The following is a 25,173-nucleotide window of genomic DNA, read 5'->3' as shown; positions in this document are numbered from 1 at the left end:
AATTGCTTTATGTATTGAAAGCTCTATTAACTATTACACGGCCCTTATTTAACTAATTTTGTTGATGTGTTTGAATTGTGAATTTTACAGGACAGTTTTTACTGCTGTTAGAATGAGGACTCATCAGTTACAATAATCAATATTGTTGCTTCAGCAGAGAACTGTAGCAAACACGATCAAATATTTTGCCATATTTAAGCTTTGTGTAGGTTTTTTGGTTTACGTTAGAAGAACTAAGAACTAAGTTGCTCCATGTAGGGAGGTTATTGGTTCGGGTCCTGTTAGCAGCCTGCATTAGGATCACCACTTGATTTCTTTTTTTCTTACTTTAACAGTTTGACCTGAAGGCCTCAGCAGCTCATTGAGCAGACTGGTGGGTGTTTTATTGCACTGCTGCTGAGAGTCTGCCACAACAAAACACTTGTGTAAAGGAGGGGACCTGCCCATCCCATGCTGCCATATGCCCGTGTGTGTGTGTGTGTGTGTGTGTGTGTGTGTGTGTATGTGTGGGGTGTGTGTGCGTTTCAACTAAAGGCACAGTCATGCAGAAACCAGCACAGCAAAGATCTTTTCCGGAGCCCCGCTTTATGTGCAGAGTTTCCATTGTTCTCTGAGCTCTGATTGGTTAATTAATGATGCTATTTATGTAAGCAGCGGGCAAACCCTCTTTGTCAGGCCCTGCAAAGACTCATCCATTCAGTAACCTGAGACCAATAGGCACATACACATCCACAGAAATGATCCTTACATATGGATGATTGTTTGACCTTTGTTTGAGAGCTCCTTCATACACACACACACACACACACACACACACACACACACACATATGGGCTAAGCCTGGTCACTGAAGGTGTTGCACATGCATATACCAATATTAGTCTTGCGTTGAAGTCACTGACAAAAAAAACATAAAATCTAAAAATTTATCACAGCGCACTGCATATAAAGTCAGAGACCAGGTGGAACAAATGGTGGAAGGGAGAGTCATCAGCCGGAGCACCAGTGTGATTTGTTTCTGTGGCTGTGTGAATAAGACATTTACTGTATGTGTACAGCCTGCCCTGCTACCATGCCCCAACATGGCATTTAGATAAACTGTATTGTCTCTGAGGTCCATTAATACTGGATGTGGCCTGTGTCTGTTCACCCAGACAATTTTCTCAAGTGTGACAGATTAGCTTTGACAGCAGGACATTACTTTATTTCCGTGCCTGAGATAGCATGCTAATCTTGGATGATAATGCCCCCTTCCTCATACTGCACTGGCAGACCCCTCATAGATAAAGTAAAACATTTAATTATAGGGTGATTAGAGTGCAGCTGGATTCATGTGTTCCTGCAATTCAAACAGTGCCGCATTCATGAAAATATTATCAGTGTAAGAGGGATTAAATACCAACACAAAAAATATACTAAAATGGTGAAATCACATTCATATTCAGTCCAAGGAATCAGTGGGGTCACATGAAAGAAGGAGGGAATCTTTCACCCTGGGACCTGAAATGACCCCATCATACATCATTCAACACTTTTGTCTGTGTTTCTATCGTTGCATACTGGTTTGCCACCGCTGTCTTGGTGAGTGTGTTTTCACATTAAGCTGCTGTTTGTCTTGGCTGCTTAAAAGGAAAGTCAGTAAAAATAAGCAGATGATCTCTGAGGATCACATGGAATTCTGTTTGGACCACTGGCTGCCAGCTCTGTTTGAAGGTATTTTTTTGTGTGTGTGTATGTGCACTGCTGAGTGTCTATGCATCAGTGTGTATGTGAATTACACAGCGGGAGGTGGATTGTGTGTTGGCAGCAGTCATATCCCAAAATTGTGCTGCTCACAGTGCAACCTCTTCCCCTCTCTTCCCATGAAGTGGAAGTGTTTGGAAAGTGTCTCCTCTTGGGAAAAGCAGACCAACTTTCAAAAAGAATACAGCAAGAATAGGAATTATAGGAGGGCATAGATTATTTAGTATTACCTTTACCTAAACATCCTATTTCCTGTCCTTTTCTTTTCACAGATTTATCATGAAGCTTCTCCTGTTGTCTATGGCAGTGCTGCTCCTGGTGGTGGGAGAAAGCACTGCAGACAGAATCCTGTCCAGACGGACCAAGAGGGAGCTGGCAAGTCCGCTCCATGTTGGTGGCATCAGGGATCCATTTGGCTCCTACTGCCAGAGGAGGGGAGGTTGCTGCCCCGGCAGAGATGACCTCTGCACTGTTCCCTACCTGGACACCATCTGCTACTGCGACCTGTTCTGCAACCGCACCGTCTCTGACTGCTGCCCTGACTTTTGGGGTCACTGTCTTGGCGTGCAGCCACCTTTCATTGGTAAGTAGGGGTGCACAAGCGGATGCTTAAATGTGTTTGTGTGCGCATCAGTGGATCTTGTAGGAGAGTGTGTGGGCCTGTCGTAATTAGTTAAAATCAGTCAGGGAGCAGCAAAGAATCCAACTGAGAGACTCTGAGCTGGAACACAGTTCACACCTGTAAATTAATTACAATTACATACCTTTCTTTTAAACTCACATGACGGTAAGCTGAATTTCACCCAAATTCTCAATAACAAAAAAAGCTTTGCAAATGCAATGCAAGAAAGCGACAGAAATACAGCCTCTCTTAGGCCCAGGCAGGTCCTTCTAGCTCCTTGTTTGATTCTGATGAGGAAAAATAAAGCCCATATACAGAGACAGAATTATTTTCCTTTGCATGTGGCCTAACATGCTTTTATGACATGACAGCCATCCTTTTGACTTCTGTTTGATTCCTTTTTTTGTTATCGATCTGAGAAGGGAGGGCTGAAAAATAAATAAAGTGAAAACATCAGACTAGCTTCCCCTCAGCAAAGAAATTACAATACCCTGCCCCTTCTCTGACCCTCCGTCCTGCCCTGATAAATTCTGAAAAGTCCTTAAGTAAATAAGTTAAGATTTAGCCAGTCCTCTAACTGTCTAACTTAACTACATTTGGACTCCCCACACAGTAATAGTACTATTCTCTTAAGGCGTAGGTGTAAAATGTGCCAGTGACAGCGGAGGCCTACCTGAGAACAGAGCAGGGAACAGTAGTCTTCTTATTAACCCAGACAGAGGGAGGGTGGAGGGGTGGATGGAGGGATGAATGGAGGTCAGGAGAAGGAATGTGGGCTATGTGGAGGGCGGGAGAGACAGACAACAGGCTTGGTGCAGGTATGTGTTCCCTGGACGACAAGGTAAGGGGATCACGAGTAAACGAGTAAAACACTAATGCATCTTTAAGAGCGTGCACACACACACTGCGACCACACAGTTACACAGCCGGGAGGGAAGCTGTGGTGCTTCGAAAGGAGGGAGGTGACAGATTTTTACAAGAGGTCCTTTTTCTTGTTGCTGCCTTACAGTCAAAGATGGTTGCAGTCCATAACTCAGTAGTCAGTGTTCGATTCAGGTGGGCTTTCTCAGTATGTTGTCAAATTCAGTATATCATTTTGTGATATTTGCTCATGGAAAAAAAGAACCCTATAAGAAGTGTCACATCATCTTATTACATGACACCACATACTTTTAGATTGCCAGAGTTCCCATGTATAAAATCCTTCACTGTCAATGTGTAACTTGTCACACATGCAGTAAGTGAGTTGTGACAGTCTTGGCAAGACAGCCGATTGGGGGAAGATGGGTATCAAAGGCCCTCAGTCATAAATCACACAATCAGCTCTGGGCCTCACACCACAGGCCAGGAAACCTGCTCATGTTGTAAATTCTCAGCCTAAATTCCATATGGATTTCACACTGACAGCACCTTCGATTGTAAATCAGCCTGTAGATAAACCTCACTGTGAATGTGTCACTAAGCCAATATAGTTTTCACTATCTAAAAGGAAGCAGAGTTCAACCTTCAAGTGTAATGGGTCAGATTCTTTGCTGTGTCACAGCTAAATTATTCTAGTGGTCACAAATGTTACAAATGCAATGCATGCTCACAAAAGTTAATACATTTTTGAGTGGCTTTTGGTGTTTTTTTTGTTGTTTTTTGGTTAATTATGGATGCATTGGCCCTTTCCCTCAGTCTCACTTGAGGTGGCGAAGTGAAGCGTAAGCTGGTTAAAGCATGACGAAGGCCCAGGAAGCCTGGGAAGGCAGGAAAGAAGCTAACGCCACATTCCTACAGTGGATTACTGGAGCTCAGCGCTCTTTAGACCTCACATGTTCTGTGTGTACACTCACACTCACACTCACACTCACACACACTGGGGGAGTTACTGTTAACACTTTTTTTATTATGCTTGCAAATGAATGAATTTTGCCAGTGTGACTGTATTAAGTGTGAGTGCTGTATACTGTATGTATGTCTGTCTCTGTATTTGTGTGTTGCTTTCTTGGAGATTGTTTGTTGTTTAGCTACATCAGACCCATATGTATTAAGTTGCCCCTCTTTTTCTCCTCTCAGGCACCTGCGATAGAAATGGAAACAGATTCTTTACAGGGCAAACATACAAAGAGAACTGCAATTTATGGTATGTAAACCCCTCTGTCTTCCCCTGTTTCTCTTTTAACCTCTTAAATCCTGGACTTTCCCTTAAGTAGCTTAAAGTAAAAAAAAAACATAGTTTCTCCTCACTTCGTCTTTATGTTCTATATTTACTTGATCTAACACTTCACATGACCCCTTAGATGCTTATACTGTGTGAAATATCAAAGCCCACGACGCCATGCTTCATGGATGTACATGGACACACAAATTTAAAAAATTGAGGTGTCTCGTGCCACATTTTTATTACATTTTCTATTCTTATTTATTGTATATATTCTGTAAATACTGAGTTTATTGTATCTCCCATATTTCTCTTTTGCTTCTCTGTATCAGAGCAACTGTAACGCCTGAATTTCCCCCTGGGGATAGATAAAGTATTTTCAAATTTCACCAAATTTCACTATGACTTACAGTACCTCTGGGAACTGTACTAGAATTATCAGTGTGGTTTTAAGAAATATGTGTCAGCACAGCATATGGCTTTATGGAGTAACATTAAGTTTTTACATCAAGGTTTTCAATGGAAATCATTCACTGACCACATAATCTTTATATTTTCATACAGACACACACACACACGCGCGCTTAACTCTCGTCTTTCATAGGCCTTTTTCTTGAAGTTATTTTGACATTCAATTCAATTTTCAATTCAATTTATTTGTATAGCCCAATATCACAACAGAGTGTCTCACAGTGCTTTACAAAGTTCACTGAAATAAACAAGTGTAAGAGAACAAGCAATCTAATAAAGAGTCCAGCAGTCAATGAGGCCAATGGATCAGTCCGGTGGATCTTTATGACCCTCCTTCTTCGGGAAGGAAAAACTCAAAAAACCCAGTGGGAAAAGAGAAACCTCCAGGAGCACCACAATGAAGGAGAGATCCAGCTCCCAAGGACGGACAGGCTGTAGCCTTGGACAGACGCACATCCATTGGCTGATGGAGAACCACATCAGCGGGACCAGGACCAGGACCAGGATCCAGGATCCATAGGAACCAGGGAACCACATCAGCAGAACCAGGACCAGGACCCACAGGAACCAGAGAACCACATCAGCAGGGCCAGGACCAGGATCCACAGGAACCAGAGAACCACATCAGCAGGGCCAGGACCAGGACCCACAGGAACCAGAGAACCACATCAGCAGGGCCAGGACCAGGATCCACAGGAACCAGAGAACCACATCAGCAGGGCCAGGACCAGGACCCACAGGAACCAGAGAACCACATCAGCAGGGCCAGGACCAGGATCCACAGGAACCAGAGAGATGAGAAAGCACAGAAAGGCTCCGGGGAAGATAGCAAGTTAGAGGCAGACATTTCACAATAGGAATAGCTCAGGTGTAAATCATATAATTAATGATGGCTGGACTCCATTTAGCTGCCTCAGTTTTAGGGTCCTGTTATTGTGCATGTTGTCAGTAACAGCTGTGCTTTTCTATGACAAGTGAAACTGTTGGCTGTGAAAAAGGGTCATACAAAAAAGAGAAACACAAATTTAGGGTAACAAGAGGGAACAGGCCTTGAAATGTTGAAGTCTTCTTATATGACGAACATTTGTTGAAAAATGTTATGTCCCCATTAAGATGAATTTGTAATTCAACTTTTCACCAATGTCATCAATTTGTCCAAAACTTAAGTTTATAATCAAATACCTGTAAAACTATGCTGACATGCTGATGAAGCCGGCTGTTATTTATTCTAAAGCATTATTGGGTCTGATCTGATATGAAGTGAAGAACAGCTTGGCAGTCTGTGTCTGTAACAGGAGGAACAGTAGCTGTATAACTCAGAATTAATCAAAACAGGCAACATAACATCCTAAATTTAATCATCGTTGAAACAGATTCCTGCTGATCAACTGAACTGCCCAGAGGGCTCTTAAACTGATGTAAATAAATATTCACTCTCCTCTAATGCACATGCTGAGGCTGAGGCAAGATATCGTACGACAAAGCTCATGTGTTCTTGGTCTGGCTCTTTTTTCCTGTTCAGAGGTACGGACAGATTCACAAATAGCTCTTCACTTAACCCCCACAATTCCCCAATTGTGCCCTGACCTCAACCCTGACCCTACATCGAGGCAAAATCAAAACTATTCAAAACCCCTAACCCCCTAATACTAACAGTAAAAGCGGATAACAGAGGATAGGAGAGGAGAGGTCAAGTGAGTGAAGGCAGGAAGAAAGGAAATTGAATTCCTCACCTTTCCCTCTCTGTAGTTCCTCACATCTGAGTCACTTGATGTTCCACTGTTTACATGTTACATGCACCCTTGCACACAGTTTTTGATTTAACATCCGTTTGTACTTCCATATTATATTTATTTTCATGCAACAAGAACACACGATGGCTGTTTATCATGACACGTCCGACCCAAACCACGCTGACCTCACTGATCTCCACAGCCTCTGCTTTTAGCCTCGCAGCTGTTTGACTCCAGTAGCTGTGCTTTGTCAAGACTGATAGCCTGGAAGTATGACTTTCACCAAGACAGGTTCTGATAGGTGCGTAGCAATGCGAGGGTGGAGGTTGATAAATGACGGGGCTAGCGTTTCGTCTTGAGGAAAGGTTGAGCAAACACAAGCTGCGTGGTAAAAATAACCTGCAGTGCTCCAGGTCACCAGAAAACAGCGTTTATGTGCTAATGCCCCTTTCCCCGCCAAACAAAAGAGTCTTATACACACACACTCTCACACGTGCTTGTTAAGGCGATACACATGAACACTTGAAAAATTGCACCACAACTTTGGTGTGGAGGGACGCACGTGCTCCCTGTTCCTACTCCCACTCTCTCCACTTATTAGTTTCCCAAATGTGCATCCTCCCAACTCTCAGAATCAGGGCTGCGGGGTGGAGGCTTCCGCTTTGTGTCGACAGGCTGCTCTCCCTCTGTTCCCTCCACATTCTCTCATTAGCAGTGGTCTTATCTAATCTCCTACATATTGACTAACCTCTAATTTTAGCAAAATAGGAAGTCACACAGCCAAATATCACAGATATTCAATAAAAATAGACTCTGTATTACAATGAGTATGAACTTTATCTTTTCCTACTGCATTACTACTACGGTTATAGCCTGAAATAACTCTTGGGCAGATTGTGTCAGTGCCAGACACCACTGAAATATGAGCATGAAGTATTGAAGCCATGCTTATGTTTACTGTGTGAAGATGTACTGTGATGTGTGTGGCAGTCTTTTGTTGTGTTAATGGGATCTCCAGCTGAGGCCTCTTCCTCCCTGAGCTGTTGGCATCCTGATAACTCTTTATCAGCCCCAAATGATCTGAAACGTGGCGCCTCCTTCTCACAATCACACACAGCGCGATGGAGCAACTATCTCCGCTTTGATTTGGCAGCAGCTCTGTACTTTAGATTGGACAACAACCAGTGCCGACTGGGACGCCCTAAGTTGTTGTATAGTTCCTCCGATGGTGTAGATACCTCATATCTGAACACACACAAACAAGGCTCTGTTCCCACTGTCCTGGCAGGGTCGAGCAAGATATGGCGAGACAATACACCTCATGACACCCAGGGGTGTGTATTCTTATGTATGCATGTATGCAACGTGTGTATGTGTATTGTCTCGGGGGGGGGGGAGAGGGTGTATCTAGTATCTAATAGGGAGTGTGACGAAGAATGTGAAATATGGCCTCCCACTGTCCTCGCAGCCCTCATATTTCATTCTCAGTCACACTCTGTCCCCTGTCATTATTCCTTGTCTGTCCTGTGTGTGTGTGTATGTGTGTGTGTGTGTGTGTGTGTGTGTGTGTTTATTTCGGTGTGAATTTATTGCTGATTTTGACCCACTGCCACTGAGCTGCTTGTACAGTAAGTGTTTCTGCTGAGGGAAGGGTGAGGGAAAAGGCCAGTGTCTCTGTCCTCCAATCAAAGCCATCCGACGGTCCTCAGTGGGAGGCTGAGCAGACTGGTCTAAACTCTGCCAATGTGTGTGTGTATATGTGTCTGTGGGTGTGTGCTTGAACATTGTACTTGTATGTCTCAGAGACCCAGCAGGGAGGGGTGCAATTGAGAGGTGATACACACTCTCTAAGCTTCAGTGTGACTAAAGGGGAATTTGGCCTCTTCATCACTGTGTGTGTGTGTGTGTGTGTGTGTGTGTGTGTTTAATGATCCTCTCGGGCAGGTTCCCCCCTCTGTAAACATGGCGTCTAATGTACAGTAGACTTTATGACTGGATGTCTATACGCGCCTGTGTGGGAAACACCCCTCATTCTTTATCTCTCGCTAATGCACTCATTTATTATGATATTTCCAAAACTGCCGCTGACCCTGTAGCTGTTACACACAGTAATTTATAATGATTTATCAGCTTTATTTAACCAGTTAGTCTTAGTGAGAACAAAAACATTTACAGCAAAGAAACCAAGAAGACATCCATTAAGCTTTATAATGTCCAAAGGGAAATGAAGGAATCTAGTCTGAGATCACACAATTCAGCTCAGGTCAACAACACCTGAACTTAGTCCATCCAAGATTACTGGGTACATAAGGAGATTTGTTGACATATAGGTTTGTCCATGTGACGTAGTTTGGAAGCTTTGACAGTAGATCTTTTCAGATGCACATCATAAAATAATTATACCCTCTTGTCAATAATGAAATCCATCTAAACTTCAGATACAGAGAGCATCAATTTTGTTAAATATTGAGCTTTAGAGGTCCTAGTAAGTACATTTTGTTTCCTTTGGACCAAGCCAAGCTAGCTTTTTCAGTTAGTTAGTTTGGTGTTTTGTTCAGACAACGGCTCTTTGGAAACATGAATGGAATGAAATATTCTGTAAATGGAGGAATTTACTTTCACTTATTTTATCAGTGGAAGGTGAACTGAAGTTTAGTGGGGGGGGTTATCAGCGACAATGACTCATCTGTCTGAGTAAGCTTTGTAACTGGTACAGTACTTTACTGAAGTGTTGCCATTTTATACTTTTTGTCCCCTACATTTCAGAGGGAAATATATTCTTACTCCATATGTTTCCATACATTTATTTTCAGTGTATTTTCAATTTATTTTACAGTCACATGCTAGACACATTGGCTGAGAAGCGATGATACATTATCATAGAATTATTAACCAGCCCATTCTACACTGCTCAAAAAAATAAAGGGCACACCTAAACAACACAATGTAACTCCAAGTCAATCACACTTCTGTGAAATCAACCTGTCCAGTTAGGAAGCAACACTGATTGTGAATCAATTTCACCTGCTGTTGTGCAAATGGAACAGACAACAGGTGGAAATGAGAGGCAATTAGCAAGACAACCCCTATAAAGGAGTGGTTCTGCAGGTGGTGACCACAGACCGTTTCTCTGTTCTCATCCTTTCTGGCTGATGTTTTGGTCACTTTTGCATTTTGTCAGTGCTCTCATCCCTAGAGGTAGCATGAGGCGGTGTCTACAACCCACAGAAGTTGTTCAGGTAGTGCAGCTCATCCAGGCTGGCACATCAATGTGAGCTGTGGCAAGAAGGTTTGCTGTGTCTGTCAGCACAGTGTCCAGAGCATGGAGGAGATACCAGGAAACAGGCATGCATGTTTCTGCTCAAACTGTCAGAAACAGACTCCATGAGGGTGGTATGAGGGCCCGACGTCCACAAGTAGGGCTTGTGCTTAAGCCCAACACCGTGCAGGGCGATTGGCATTTGCCAGAGAACACCAAGATTGGCAGATTCGCCATTGGCACCCTGTGCTCTTCACGGATGAGAGCAGGTTCACACTGAGTACATGTGACAGACGTGACAGAGTCTGGAGATACCGTGGAGAACGTTCTGCTGCCTGCAACATCCTCCAGCATGACCGGTTTGGTGGTGGGTCAGTAATGGTGTGGGGAGGCATTTCTTTGGAGGGCCGCACAGCCCTCCATGTGCTAGCCAGAGGTACCCTGACTGCCATTAGGTACCGGGATGAGATCCTCAGACCCATTGTGAGACCATATGCTGGTGCAGTGGGCCCTGGGTTCCTTCTGATGCATGACAATGCTTGGCCTCATGTGGCTGAAGTGCGTCAGCAGTTCCTGCATGATGAAGGCATTGATGCTATGGACTGGCCTGCCCGTTCCCCAGACCTGAATCCAATCGAGCACATCTGGGACATCGTCACGTTCCATCCACCAACACCACGTTGCACCTGTCCAGGAGTTGACTGATGCTTTAATCCAGGTCTGGGAGGAGATCCCTCAGGAGAACATCCGCCGCCTCATGAGGAGCATGCCCAGGCGTTGTAGGGAGGTCATACAGGCACGTGGAGGCCACACACACTACTGAGCCTCATTTTGACTTGTCTTGAGGAATTTCCTCTGAAGTTGGATCAGCCTGTAATGTGATTTTCCACTTTTATTTTGAGTATGATTCCAAATCCAGACCTCCATAGGATAATAATTTTGATTTACATTGATCATTTTTGTTCAACGCATTCCACTATGTAGTGAATAAAGATTTTCAACTGGAATATTTCATTCATTGAGATCTAGGATGTATTATTTTAGTGTTCCCTTTATTTTTTTGAGCAGTGTATATGATATGATATTTTGAATGGATAATGAGTACTTCTACTTTTGAAGTATGTTTTTCTTACATAATTCATTTTCATAATACATGAATACTTTTGGTTTTAAAAGTCCTCACTTTATGTGCTTGTACTGGCACTTTACTGAAGGAAAGGACCTTAATACTTTTTTCACCACTGGTCTGGCTCACACACACACTACTTCACAGTGAGTCATCAGAAACTGCACAGTGCAAGTTATTTTTGAGCTTTCCCAAAGGAAACATCGTCGTCATCATTAATATCCTGTTCTCTTATCTCTTCTGTCATCTTCTTGACATCAGTCTCTCTCCTTCCCTCTGACTAAAAAAGGATCTGCATTCTGCAGCTTAAATTGGCTGAATGTTTCTTTTAACCTCTCCCTCCATTTCTCACCCCCTCATTAGTTCTTTTTCCAGTCTTTTCCAGTTGTTGATGTTTTTCTCTCATTTCATTTCTTATTTGGGAATTCCACTGAGCCCCCACATATAGTAGTTGTCCATATCTCAGATGGTCTCTCTGTTGTAGTTCTTGGAAGTTCTATGGAAATCTCTCTATTTTAGCTGCAATTACAGTTGCCAATGCCTTTTAATGGTCTGATCAGTTTGCTCCTACTTTCTGTCTCTCCTCTGTAGTACATGTGGGACCACAGGACGCTGGGAGTGTGAGCAGAACGCCTGTCTGATTGAGTCTGACATGATCCGTGCTATCAACAGAGGAAACTATGGGTAAAAACAATCACAGGCACATAGAAACACACATACTTGATGTTATTTGAAAATCTGCAATAAGACCTTTAACACATGGTTGCCATCTCCTGTTTTGTGCTCTCAGGTGGAAGGCGACTAACTACAGTCAACTCTACGGCATGACTCTAGACGAGGGCATCCGGTTCCGCCTGGGCACACAGAGACCCTCCAGGACTATTATGAACATGAATGAGATCCAGGTATTCAACAGTCTTCACCTCTGACAATTACTTTGGGGTTAATAGGACCCAACTGACCAAAAATACTTGTCAAAAAAGAAATATGTCTGCGGTCAATTCGCCAAAGGCACAGGTTCAACCTTCAGTGTCAATTCTCTATTCAAGTCCGTTCAAATCCTTGCTATCCCCAGTGCAAATGTTTTGTATCTGACCTCAGACCTCTGACCTTGCTTTTAAAAGGTGGCAAGAGGCAACAAATGTCCACTCAGAGATTGAAGAAATATCATGTTGCTTGTTGCTAGCGGGTGTAGTAACCTATTAAACCCTGTATTTCCCCTTAAAATTCAACTTAACCAAATATTTACTGTGAACTTTACACACAATCACACATATTACACACATAATATTTTGTGATGTATCTCACAAAATATGTATTTGTTCCCTCTGAAGCTGCATGACATCACATTTTTTACAGCTGCACATTTATAGCAATCGTGGCAAAGAAATTATAGCAGGTCTTGAAAAATACTAGCAATACTAGGAATAAAATATATTTACAGTGCTAGACCCAACAATGTCTCCCTCGGAAGAGGGAACAGAAAAGTTTTACATTTTGAATACTTACAATTACATTTCTTGACACTTACACTTTATTTCTTTTTTGGCTATGATCAGAAGGAAATACTGTATTTAAAACAGCAGGGTGGAAAAGCAAAAAGTCAGCAACAATATTACACAGGAAAAAAATAATTTATACTCAGTTTGTGAAAAAAAAAAGTTATTTCATCAACCACAAATTTAAATCACCTTTTGTCTTTTAAGGTAATTATTTTAAGCCATAAAGGTTAATCTCATTTTTGGCTTGAAATTTAAATTTGTATATGTGCACTATACCAGTCAGAAACTAACATGAATCACATGTGTGACACATGTAGGGCAGGTGTGTGGGTGTGGTGGAGTGATATGTGGGTGGTCATGGTGGAGGAGGAGAGCAGGAAAAAGTGAACTGTTGCAGTTGTGTCGCGACTTTTTACTGCTGCATACTTCCTGTGAGTTCATGATTGATAGATATGCGGGTTTAAAACCTATTCAACAAGGGAACGCTGATCAAAACGTTTTCCACTTAATTATGGTGGCTTGTTGGTATGTGACGGCGTCTCCGTCTGGAACCTCAGCCCACTCTGATCCACTCAGTCTTTGTTTACGTTTTACCCAGACAGATTATATAAGACGGAACCAAAACATCAGACAGAGAAGATGGAGGGGATGGTTGCTGCCTGGAGAATAAAGAGCAACCTCCTCTCCGGTCTACCCCTCCCCACCTCCATCCATCTCTTCGTCCATCCATCCTCACTCCCCCCTGCTTACGTCTCCCAGCATTCCACGACTTCTTCCACTCAAAAAAACCTCACATCTCCCCCTCCTTCTTCCGGCATCAGCGTGTCCCTACCTGTGCCAGGAACCAGATCAGAGCCTTGCAGCCCATTCATAAATCTCTCGCTCCCTCTCTCCTTTCCTGTTTGTCTGAAGGCTCCTGTGTAAGGGATGGAAAATTGTGAATTCATGAATGAATTTATTACACAACGTCGTAGTCTTGCAGTACGTTTTCCTCTATCACGCTGTGAGGTCAGGTGTTTCAGGTGTCTGTGCTTTTGGACTTTGCCCTTCCACGGTTACAAATCTCTGACCAGAAGTGCATTCCTCAGTTATGCATCAGGTGGCCGTTTGCTCACTGAATACCTCACTATTAATCAGAGGAATGTGGCGCAAGCGGCCAGGCTCTTTATGAGAAAGAGGGGAAGTCAGTCGTATAGAAGTGTGTTCTCTTTTATCACACATAACTGGAAGATTAGGAAAGCATCCAACCCTGAGTGGAGACTAATAGATCAACCATGTTTGGCATCTGAGAAGTACCTGTGAGTGCGGAAAATATTTGCACTCCATCACAATCTTATCATCTAATTAGATTTTATCATCCCACTGATATTGATATTCTAAATGGAGACGGATGCCTTCATGAATGCTGCGAGTTCAGTAGGTTCAAATGACGCATTGGATTTTACGCTGATGTAACCAAACGGCCTCATGGTTTCATGGAGAGGACCAGGATCAAAGTTTTCTGTCTATTCTTCAGCGTCCGAGATTGACGCTGGGCCAAATGGTGCTAATCGCCTGTGAATAAGTCCCTTCTACTGGAGAGTTGATTAGCAGACTTATGTAATCTGCCAGTGATCCTAACTTGTCAAACAAAGCTGTCCACAAGTATTTTAATTGAAGCCGATAGTTTGTGCTCTGTTATGGGAAAACACGTTCTCTGTGCTGTCCAGCACCACATTTAAAGTCCCAATGGTGCATCTTCATGTTGTTTTCTCTATTTGACTCTAAATCCTCTCTCTATCAGATGAACATGGATGCTCAGAGTGACCGTCTGCCGCTCCACTTCAACTCTGCAGAGAAGTGGCCAGGAAAGATTCATGAACCACTGGATCAGGGCAACTGCGCTGCATCCTGGGCTTTCTCAACTGCAGGTAGAATAGGATAAATGGAGGGAAATATATGATATCATTACAAGACATAAAGGAAAATCTGAAAAATAGAAGAAAAATCAAGTAACATCCTTTTCAATGAGAAAAGGAATTGAAATTGTTATGTTACCTGTCCTTTTCTCTAGCTGTGGCATCAGACAGAATCTCCATCCAGTCAATGGGTCACATGACTCCTCAGCTGTCCCCTCAAAATCTTATTTCCTGTGACACACGCAACCAGGGGGGTTGCGCTGGGGGGCGCGTTGATGGAGCCTGGTGGTACCTTCGGCGTAGAGGGTAAAGACTAGAAACAAAGAAGCAATGCAGCATATGATAAGTTATGTGATTTATTGGTGTCAACAGACTTGACAATCCTTCCTCTTCTCACACAGCGTGGTGACAGAAGACTGTTATCCATACCGACCCCCACAGGAAACGCCAGCAGAGGTGGGCCGCTGCATGATGCAGAGTCGCTCGATTGGCCGGGGGAAGAGGCAGGCCACACAGCGCTGCCCCAACACACACAACTACCACAACGACATCTACCAGTCCACACCACCCTACAGGCTCTCATCCAATGTAAGCACCCGCAAATACAAAACAACACATGCATAAACAAAGACACATGATGCACAAATACATGTACCTACTCGCAGGTGTTCCCTCACACACGCACATGTACACCATCCTACATTAGTTCAACACCGGCCCAGCATAGCATATTCTTAAATCTCCAGTAAACATGCAGCTTTGGTACCCTTGCTGTACGTTTTTGAGACTTCCTCGTGCTACAGTAGACTATAATCTCTCTCACATGTTTATTACAGTATGTGTTTTTGCACATTTTCCTCATGCGTACTTGACTCCGCTGTGAATGAACAGTTTACAGGATTTAATGCTCAACAGCACTCTTCCTTGAATTTTTCCTTGAATTCCTTGAATTATTCTTACATGCATGTTTACCAATTTTCATGGTCCAGGTAATTGGATTCAGGACTGATAGGGTTGATTGAAATATAATACAGAGTTAAGAGGTAATTCTGATTGTAATCAGAGTAGTTTGGCTTTAGATATGTTGGATATATTGGCCAGTAAGTGAATTAAACCAGTTTGCAGACTACACTTCCGTGATCATTATATACTATAATTTCTACGGCACGGCCAATCTGGAATTGGATTTCTGTGTTTAGCTTCTAATATCAAATTACTCGACTCTTTCTACATATAATCTTTTCATGCTTAGCCACTATAGTGAGTTGAGTAAACTAGAATCAGTCGATATGAGAGCAAATGTTCTGACTGATGACTCATGAAACATGAAACAACTGTGCTGTATTAGTATCAGTGTTTATAAATTAGCATTTTCTTACAGAATTAAAAGTACACAATTAGAATATGAACTCTATATGTCTACATGTTCACAATATCAAAGCTTGTTGAGATAAATTTATATATAATTTTTTTACATCTGGTGCACTTCATGCACCTCTGTCCTTCCGTATCAGTGCAAAGTATCATGTAACAATCACTGAAACTCTTTCCAGAAGCCATCTCTGCATGCAGCTAAATGTATCTCCTCCAGTTCAGTCAACCACTGAGCTGCAACCAACATGTGGTTTTATCAGCCAGCATCCATCAATGCTAAATGACAGCTAATGCCTCTCAAAATCATTACAGCCTGTTGTTTCTGTCTCCAGATTGCCTGTGAAGTCAATAAACCAGGCATTAAGACCAGAGGCCCTGCTGGATTCAATCTTGTTATCTGACTTTTAACATCCAGGGGGGTTGTTTTCATCCTCTCCATTTCACTGACATGTAATGATCTTTCTGTCCGCCTCTCTCTCCTCTGCCTATAAATTCTTCCTTCTATCGTCTCTCTCAGGAAAAGGAGATTATGAAGGAGATTATGGATAATGGCCCTGTGCAAGGTAAGGTGAAAATTGACAATAATATTTTAGTGTCAACATTTGCTCCCAAGTGAGTTTTTGAGTGCAACGTTTTTAAAATATATTTTAAATATAAACAACACCGCTCTCCCAAGGGACCCACAAATCTAAGCACATGCACCTCAGAGCTTCGTGTTAGGTATCCGACCTCGCATGATGTCATGTTTGACCTTGTCATCTTGATGGGTTTGTCCCAGATTTCAACTATGACCCCAGTCACCTGGTCAGAAATGATGGGCCTTCATGTCAGTGTGGTTGAACTGAGCCTCCTTTACTAGACAGCCTCACTGTCTGGTGCCCATCTGGACCATTGTCAAGTACACTTGAATAGTAGAGTCACATGTAGAGGTGTGAATGTGTGTGTGTGTGTGTGTGTGTGTGTGTGTGTGATTCTCTATGAGCCTGTGCCAGCCACTTGTTTTATTGTGTACAGTCCAGGAAAATTATTGGCTTCACGTCAAAGTTTCCTTTTTTCCTTTGAGTTTCTCTTTGACTCAAAAGCATAGAAAAAAGTGTGTGCATGCTTGCATTTGTGTGTGTGTGTGTGTTATTGTGAGTTGTTTATAATGCGGGAGGTTCACAGACTTTTCTCAGCCAGAGAACATTGGATATAGTGCAGGTAGACCTCAAAATGAGGGAATTTCTATACTTCCAGAGGGTTATTCCCATTGAACTGGAATAGAGAAGTCACACAGAGTTATGTAGCTCTCACTGACACGCGCGCACACACACACACACACACATACACACATACATGCATGGCTGCCCTGTCTGATGTCTGGGTGTGTATGACTCAGGGGGGAAATTAAAATTTGTTTGGTTAAATTAGGTAATTACTTTTAGATTAATCAATATTTGAATAAGATTTTTATCTCTCGCTTCCATAATAGATTCAGCAGCCTGGATAAAGGATAAAGGATGTTGTGTATGTGTGTGTGTGTGTGCGTGTGTGTGTGTGTGTGTTATATCCGCCTACTAATTATCCCTGCTTGTTTGTTCTTGCAGCTATTATGGAGGTCCACGAGGACTTCTTTGTCTATAAGGCTGGGATCTACAAGCACACTGACGTCAGCTTCACCAAACCTTCACAATACCGCAAACACGGCACACACTCCGTCAGGATCACTGGGTAAGTTGGCAGTTTACAGTAACAATGCAAAATATTTAATAGCAAGCCTTTCCCCCCTTTTGTTGCGAACCAGCAGCCTATTATTCATAGCATCGCCCTAAGTAGAGGTTTTTCTTCTTGCACAAACCTGATTAGACTCAACATAAACACCTTAGGTTTTCACAGTGTGCCAGGATTTTATCCCTTTTGTTCAGTTGGAGTTTTTGACAGGAAAACCACCTGCCATGTCGCACAAACTTTGCATTCACTTATGAATGGGATCTGAACAAAAACATTTGCCCTTCCTCCTCCCGATCCAAGTCCTCATGTGTCTGGTTTCACTGTTACTACATGCGCAAGAGATGCCATTTCAGCAGAAAAGGTGTTTAATAAGGACAAATTAGGTTTTAATTTAGTAGCTGTTGGTATCGGGCTTGTTTCATAGCTTCACTTCACTTCACCTCCCTCCCAGTCTATTGCTCTTGGAGACACACCTTGGCTCCACTCCTCTGTCGGCCGCAGACAAGGCCCCCCTCCCCTTCCTCCTCTATCTAGTAACTACGACGACCACAAATATGCAGGCGGGTAGGCAGCTAACACACCTGGAGATTACCTGCCCTCACCCTCTGTCTGTCGCAATTCCCCCCGTCCTCTTTTTCCTGCCACATCTCGCTCTGTGGTGTCTCCTTCATCACTCCTCTGCCGGCCATCTGACTCACCGACCGTCCCGCTTCCTCCCTTTCTCTTGTCTCCACAATCAAAATATTGAGTAATCATTTAGACGGTTCTCAGATCCACAGGTTGTTGTTTGCTGTTGATTTTTACGTGTTCTTTGTAGGGCAGTGAGAGGCCAAAAATGTAAAACATCCATTTTCACTTTTACATTCTTTGCGAGTCATCCAGCTGGTTTCAAAGTGTGTCTGTTGTGACAATGATACGTTTGCCGTCTCACTTTCAAAATGAGAAAAATGAGCAGGTACCTCGTAATGGGTCTCTAAAGGGGGCTAAGGAATGTGTGTTTGTGAGCATTTGACTCAGCGTCTGTACCTCAGTGTCTGAGCTTGTCCCAGTTTCTAAATAAAAAATGAAAAAAATTAGAAAGAAACTCCAGACGGAGGATAAAAACACGTCTCTACTTTTATCTGATTGGCCAACAATAACAACAAAGCACATCCCATTCGCCAGCAGCTTTTCATGTCCCTTTTCATGTGCGTGACTTGCATGTATATTTTATGACATTTCATTTTATGACATAACGTGGCATGTGTAGGCATGTGTACAATAAACACTCAAGCTATCAGCCCCCAACCTGTACTTTGCTTGTTTAAATCACATAAGCATGCACTGCTCTGAAATGTTTTGGAAAAGTGTGTTTGTTCACCACGTTCTTGTGAGGATCACACTCAGTAGACTGTAATTACATCTCCACAGTTTTTCTGTAAACTGTGGAAGAAGGCAGACTTTGAGATGATGCTGAGGATAAGGTTGAGGATTTGCAGCTTTCTTGAATGCCTCCTGCACTTTGTCTCCTTCTACTGATTACTGATGCTGTGAATCCTCACTGGCTCACTCGGCAAATGGATGTGGATGTATCAGCGACACTAGTTTTGGGTCGGATGGAGGGACGAGAAGAGGGGGTGGAGCGAATGGGGGTGGGGGGGGGGGGGGCATAGTGTTTTGAGCTCCAACCTGCCAGCCACAGGCATCAGTGTGTTTACATAGGCCAAATCCCATAGCGATGCGTTCCTTTAAGCCCAGTGCCTGGGAAAGTTTGTGGAAAGAGCATTGAGGTCCACTGTGGTGGAAAGGGCATTGTCTGGGCTGCTGATCCTGACTGCACCGGACAGAGAGAGGGGGATCAATCCTCGGAGAAGAGGTCAGGGGTGGGCTGAGGGGCGTTGGGGAAGGGCGGGGCACATGGGCACAGCGGTATGCCCATCATTGTCCCTGAGAGAGCGAGTGCGCTGATTGGAGGCCGGATAAGAGACCAGCAGTGGTCCGATTCTGTCTGGCTCTGTCCATACCGATAAATATGCAGACGGGCAAGCATGCATATGGGATCGCACACAGATATGCAGGTGTGTATGTGCCCTTGCTAATAAACACAAATCCCATCTCTCCAGTCAGATACTGGTTGGCATCTGTTGTTTGCACAGCTGTTTGTAATGGTCAGTGTGATGTCTGACTCCAGTCAGGGAAACACTGTGCTAATAAAGTCACTCGCTGATAGAGGGTTGGCACATCTGCCAGTGTTGTGGCTACTGAGTTGGCAGAGTCTGAGACTAGCCACTCTATTTCCCAGCATTCCTTTCCCTCATAAAAGATAACAAGCATTTAGGTACTGGGAGTCTCTAGGGAAACGAAAGGCCTGGAGTGCAAAAACAGGATGGGAATTGGCTTTGGGAGAATGTTTTGATCGTGACGAGCAGAAACGGCGGGCGTCAAAAAAGTTGGCAGTGGCTGAGCTAAGACCAAAGTGTAAGGCATGATGGGAATTTTGGGGCCTTTGCCAAGGTTTCCAGGGAGGGAGAAGGATAAAGACAGGCCTTAAAGTTCAGATTCATACATGTATTTGTGTGTTTTTCGTCTTGAGTGTTGGTGTCAGCTGTCGCCGCATTGAGGTGGCGTTCACTTCCTCCTCACCTACCCTCTCCTTCCTATTTCATGCCTGCAGTACGGAAATGGCAAAGGGAAAGGGAAGTTCGGTGTCCTTTGGATTGGAATGATGTAGGAGTTCAACTAGGCGGTGTCCAGCCATAAATACTCTATTTTCAGGATGTTGTTAACAAGATGAAAGATCCCTCCCTCCCTCCACTTGAACACTACTAACGCCACTTCCTGCTTTTCTTCATCAGTAACGCCAGGCATGTCCTAGGTGAACACATTCCTGAGATGTATTTACATCAGGCATGTTTGTTGGAACGCATCCACACTTTAAAAATAGTAGAGCAACTCTGACACAGCTGATTTGATGTCTGTATTTGAGGATATTTTGCTGTGCTTTTGTTTGGCATTTTGACCAACCATCGTCTCCGTTTTGTGCACCAGGTGGGGAGAGGAGAGAATCTTTGATGGGACATCAAAAAAATACTGGGTAAGTTTTTTTTCATTGCACAAAACAAATGCATCTTTCTTCTGAATCCCAAACCCTGTAATGTGATTTTCTTCCTCTGAAAAACCTGCAACATTGTTTAATATTCTGTTTAAATTTTCTGTTGTAAAATCTCTATTTTAGATGTATAACATTCAAGTCCAAAGTTCCTCTTAATTGGCTCACTTTTGCCTAATGTGCATGGATATTACAAGATACTGTATATGCATTCACGAATTTGACTTTCCTTTCCTTTACAGATCGCTGCCAACTCCTGGGGAAAGAACTGGGGAGAGAACGGCTACTTCCGTATTGCTCGTGGGGACAACGAGTGTGAGATTGAAGCATTTGTGATTGGTGTGTGGGGAAGGATCACGATGGAGGACATGCACAACCATCATCACCACCATCGTCGCCGACACATTTAGAGGCACAACAGATGTTAAAACCCCACCGAGACCTTTGTTTTTAATCCCACCTATAGCTGGTTTTGACACCAGAGGAGAACCACACCAAGATTCTCAGACCTTCCCTCACCCATCAAGCTGGCTGGAACAGCCACAAAATCAGCCCCAGAGCCCCTGAGCCCTTTTTTTATATCTTACTTTACTCTGGGGATCAATACAAGCCCTCTTCTCCTCCATCTTTACCCTTTTAAGAGAAGATCCCTCCCCACTCTCCCTGTAACACAAGTTTTATGGCACCAAAAAAAAAAAGAAAACTCAACTAAGCTAAAGCTCTGTTACGTTGCCTTGCAATTAAGCACCTCAGGTACCTACTGATCCAAAGACCACACTTCCCAGAATCCTCAGCGTAATATCTGGTGAAACATGTTCATGTCAAAGTTGGGTGATGACAGCAGAAGAAGCTCAATCTGATCTCTTTATTCTTCTTTGTGCCTTTTTGTCAACCTAAACTTTTAGTCTTTTCTAGCTCTAAATCTATAATCCAGACAGACCCAATTTCAGAGGGACAGCTTAGAAAAGAGGAAATCTGAGAGCCAGATTATCAGACATCAGACCCTTTCAAAGAGACACACCCAGCCAAACTGTGTAACATGATAACATATCATAGATGACCTTTGTGACATTTACCTGTCAGCTATACAGAGGCACAGTTTGGCTCATTCCCTTAGTTTTAGGGAGAACACTTGTATAGACTTGGTTGCTGCAGGCGGTAGAGTTTCTCACACATTCCAGTAAAAACAGTAGGAAACAGTAGGAAATTTGATGTGAGTCTACGATTTCAAAAACTCTGATTTGGGATTTGACTCCCAGTAGAATTTAAAACCAATTTGATAATGAAACAGGCTAAATTTTGGCCAATTTTCTACATGTTTAAACTGGGACAGTGTCAGTAGATTTAACATAGATCATTTTGTCTTGGCTGCAGGTGAAATAGATACTTTTCAGTCACATTAGATGAAAAACGTCAGCGTGAACAATTATAAACATATAAATAAAAGCCATGTTGCCAATCTGGACCCCACCGTCTCATTTGAAAAATAAAACACAGATGCGGTAAGAAAGAAAAGATTGTAAAATGCCTTAAAGAAACAGAGTTGTTTTGACCACTGCAAACGAAAGTGTGTGAATAGTAGTCTTAATTTGCTCTGTTCTGTGTACACTGTTACTGATTTGAGCTAAAGATGTTATTATTTTGTCGCAGTTATGTTCTAAAGTTTTATTTTACTACTTGTTTAAAGATGTACTGTATGTAGTAACTTTCATAACACACTCATCACTCAGCCGCTTTTTTGCTTGTGCTTCTATATTAGTCGTAACTGTTTGTCCACAGCGAGGAGGATGAGGAAGATTACTGCTGCTAAAGTCCAGTCTGTGCTTCAGTCTTATGTTTGATGCATTTCATATGTAATATAACATGTAAAGCCGCTTCAAACTAACACAGAAACACCGGGTTCACACAGGATACAGGCTTTATGTTCTCATATTTTATTCCTCATTTTTTATTGTTTTCTGTTTGAAAACTTAACATGTTCCAACTTATCAGTCGCGTGCCTCTCTTTGCTTCAGTAAAACAGCGCTTTATGATGACTTTATTTTAACCTGTTGCAGGCTTATTGAGGGACTTTCAGCTATTTTTGGAGCATAGCCTCACTTGAAAAGGAAAGCATGGTGTATTATTGCCACTTACCTTAAATTACATCCTGGTGTGCTTCAGCTGTGTAACTTCAAAAGGCTTTTCCATTTCTATATCATCATGTCTTGTGATCTTTAAGGTCCCTGTATCATCTCTTTCAGGCATGGATAGGCAGAGTGACATAAAAGCAAAGAGAAATATCTGCACAGACAGGCAATGTGGTGGAGGGGCTGTAGATCTATAAGCAATTATTGCATGTTTCTTATGCAATGTACTGAATCTTTGTACTGAATCATTCGGAGGTGAGGAAAAGATGAAGGGCAGCCCATCAACATGAGATGGCCAACAGCTTTATAATGAAAGACTCCAAGAACAATGTGAAACTGAGCTCTTTGGCCTGAAGAGTGATTATTTCTGTCAGCGGAAAGAAGGAGAGTCTTCTTTACATATTTTCATCTGTGGGATTGTTGCTATAGCTCCTTTGCAAGAGAGAAAAAGATCAATGGACAAAACTTCAGTTGCTAGATTGATTTACGTTACTGCGTTGCAGCCCTCTCTGAAAGAGCACACGCTTGGTCTTGTATGTTTACTTACAATTTATGCATATTTTCACCAGTGAAGCTGAGAACCTTTTGATATTAATTTATACAACATATTGGCTGAAGAGCAGCACCAGCGTGAAAGCATAGGTTCTATACTTTTGTTTCAAACAGATTATCAACAGTATGAACTGGTGAGAAAAACAGACAAATTACTTTTTTCATGCAGAAGGAGTCTGCAAGGAATCTGACCAAAGCTGGGATAATTTTGTTGCCCTTGAGTACAGACGTCAGTGTCCATTTATTTTGCTATTAGTTTGTCAGTATTCAGGTTTAGTGTTAGCTTGGACCTAAGAGCTGTGACACTGAATATATATCAACTATATTGAAAAGATGGGTAAAAAAATTCTCAAGAAAATGTTCATGAACAACATGTGCCACGTTAATTATGATTACTTTTCGATAAGATGGGACCAATAATAACAATATTACTGTAGATTCTCTGCAAAACTCGAATCTATTCCATAAAAATGTATCTTTCTTTCAGCAATGTTTCTTTCCAGTCACACAAACTCTCCTCCAAACCCCCCAGGAGCTGCAGCAGACTTCCACACAGAAGTTGTGTATTTTATGTAAAACGAACCACTCCATATTCACTGATGTGTAGACTTTATTTATGACAAGATGTGTAAATTATATACTTTTATTCTTTGTTTTCCTGTGCAATGTTTTATTATCTCTCTGTCTCTTGTATTGTGTACACTAAATGCAATACCACATTAGTGTTCAATTGTGCGGCACAATAAAGTCTTTCCAAAACCACATGGTCTCATTGCAAACACTTGACATATTACAGTTTGTACTGTGTCACTGAAACAAGGTGGGAAGACCAGGAAAAAAATGTCTTATATAATCTGCATATATCTAGGTTAGATGATAGAGAAGGTGTGTGATTTTTAGGAGCATTAGGGATCAGAGAGCCACAATGGGAGGGACTGTGTGCTGGATGTTCAGGGGGAAGCTCCATGAGACAAGGCCGGGTGGGATGAGGACAGTTTTCATAAGGTCCTGCTGTGTCAGCGTTTTCTTCCATCACTGAGAGCAATAACTCTGACCATCAGTCAGTGGAAGACCAGGCCAAAGAGCATGCATAATTAGTTATAAATATATACATTTAAATTTACACATATAAATGCATATAATTAGAAATTAAGGACATATATATTTACTTATGAAACAACAGTTTTTGTTACATTTCGCCTAACTACAAGCCAAAGGTGTTTGGCTGCACAGTTGAGAACTGGTATTCTTCCTCTCAGCAGACTCTTAGAAAAATAATGGGGGACCAGATTGTGTGAGACATGTGGGAGATGTGGAAAGTTTTTTTTCTTTTTTACTCCACAAACTTTGATGATTTTATGGTTTTAATAAAACTGGTTCAAAATTATTGTTTATGTATGACTACTTTTTATAATTCATAATATTTACTCTAATATCTTCAGTATTGTGTGTGTAGACAGTGACGTCTGAAGATCTGATTGAGAAAGTTATTTCTTATATTCATGGCCTTTTTATGTAGATTAAAATGTATACTCAGCTCAATTCTGCAGTGTCAGGGACACATGATAAGGATCTTTTTTCACAGATATAAACTACTTTCCACCTATTCCATTTTCTAAAATCTATTTTAGTGTGCAAGAGTGTGTGTGTGTGTGTGTGTGTGTAGCATGTGTCTGGGCCTCCATGTCCCACATAAACACTTGAGTGAACATCTGCCTCAGAGAGAAACCTGGAGAGAGGACACCCTCCTGTTTGAAGTGAGAGAAATTGCAGGTCTGTAAAATTAGCCATAATGAGCCGATCGTCACATATATCAACAGGTT

At 42.4% G+C, this 25,173-nt stretch overlaps 1 protein-coding gene across 1 annotated transcript in view; it reads left to right on the top strand.

The window, feature by feature from the left end:
• Window positions 1-24,112, top strand: part of tinagl1 (tubulointerstitial nephritis antigen-like 1) — a 25,713-nt gene extending 1,601 nt beyond the window's left edge. Inside the window, exons 2-12 of the mRNA XM_070846492.1 lie at window positions 2,016-2,326; window positions 4,424-4,490; window positions 11,689-11,781; window positions 11,888-12,002; window positions 14,383-14,509; window positions 14,653-14,803; window positions 14,899-15,085; window positions 16,389-16,434; window positions 17,458-17,581; window positions 20,609-20,654; window positions 20,912-24,112. Coding sequence (XP_070702593.1) covers window positions 2,023-2,326; window positions 4,424-4,490; window positions 11,689-11,781; window positions 11,888-12,002; window positions 14,383-14,509; window positions 14,653-14,803; window positions 14,899-15,085; window positions 16,389-16,434; window positions 17,458-17,581; window positions 20,609-20,654; window positions 20,912-21,079 — 1,428 coding nt within the window. The 5' untranslated portion in view covers window positions 2,016-2,022 and the 3' untranslated portion in view covers window positions 21,080-24,112. The remainder of the gene's footprint in view (window positions 1-2,015; window positions 2,327-4,423; window positions 4,491-11,688; window positions 11,782-11,887; window positions 12,003-14,382; window positions 14,510-14,652; window positions 14,804-14,898; window positions 15,086-16,388; window positions 16,435-17,457; window positions 17,582-20,608; window positions 20,655-20,911) is intronic.
• The last annotated feature ends 1,061 nt before the right edge of the window (window positions 24,113-25,173 follow it).

This window comes from Pempheris klunzingeri, chromosome 16 (assembly GCF_042242105.1).
Source record: "Pempheris klunzingeri isolate RE-2024b chromosome 16, fPemKlu1.hap1, whole genome shotgun sequence".
Taxonomy (NCBI): Eukaryota; Metazoa; Chordata; class Actinopteri; order Acropomatiformes; family Pempheridae; genus Pempheris; species Pempheris klunzingeri.
The sequence above is the reverse complement of the archived record's forward strand: the minus strand, read 5'-3'. Positions and strand labels throughout refer to the sequence as shown.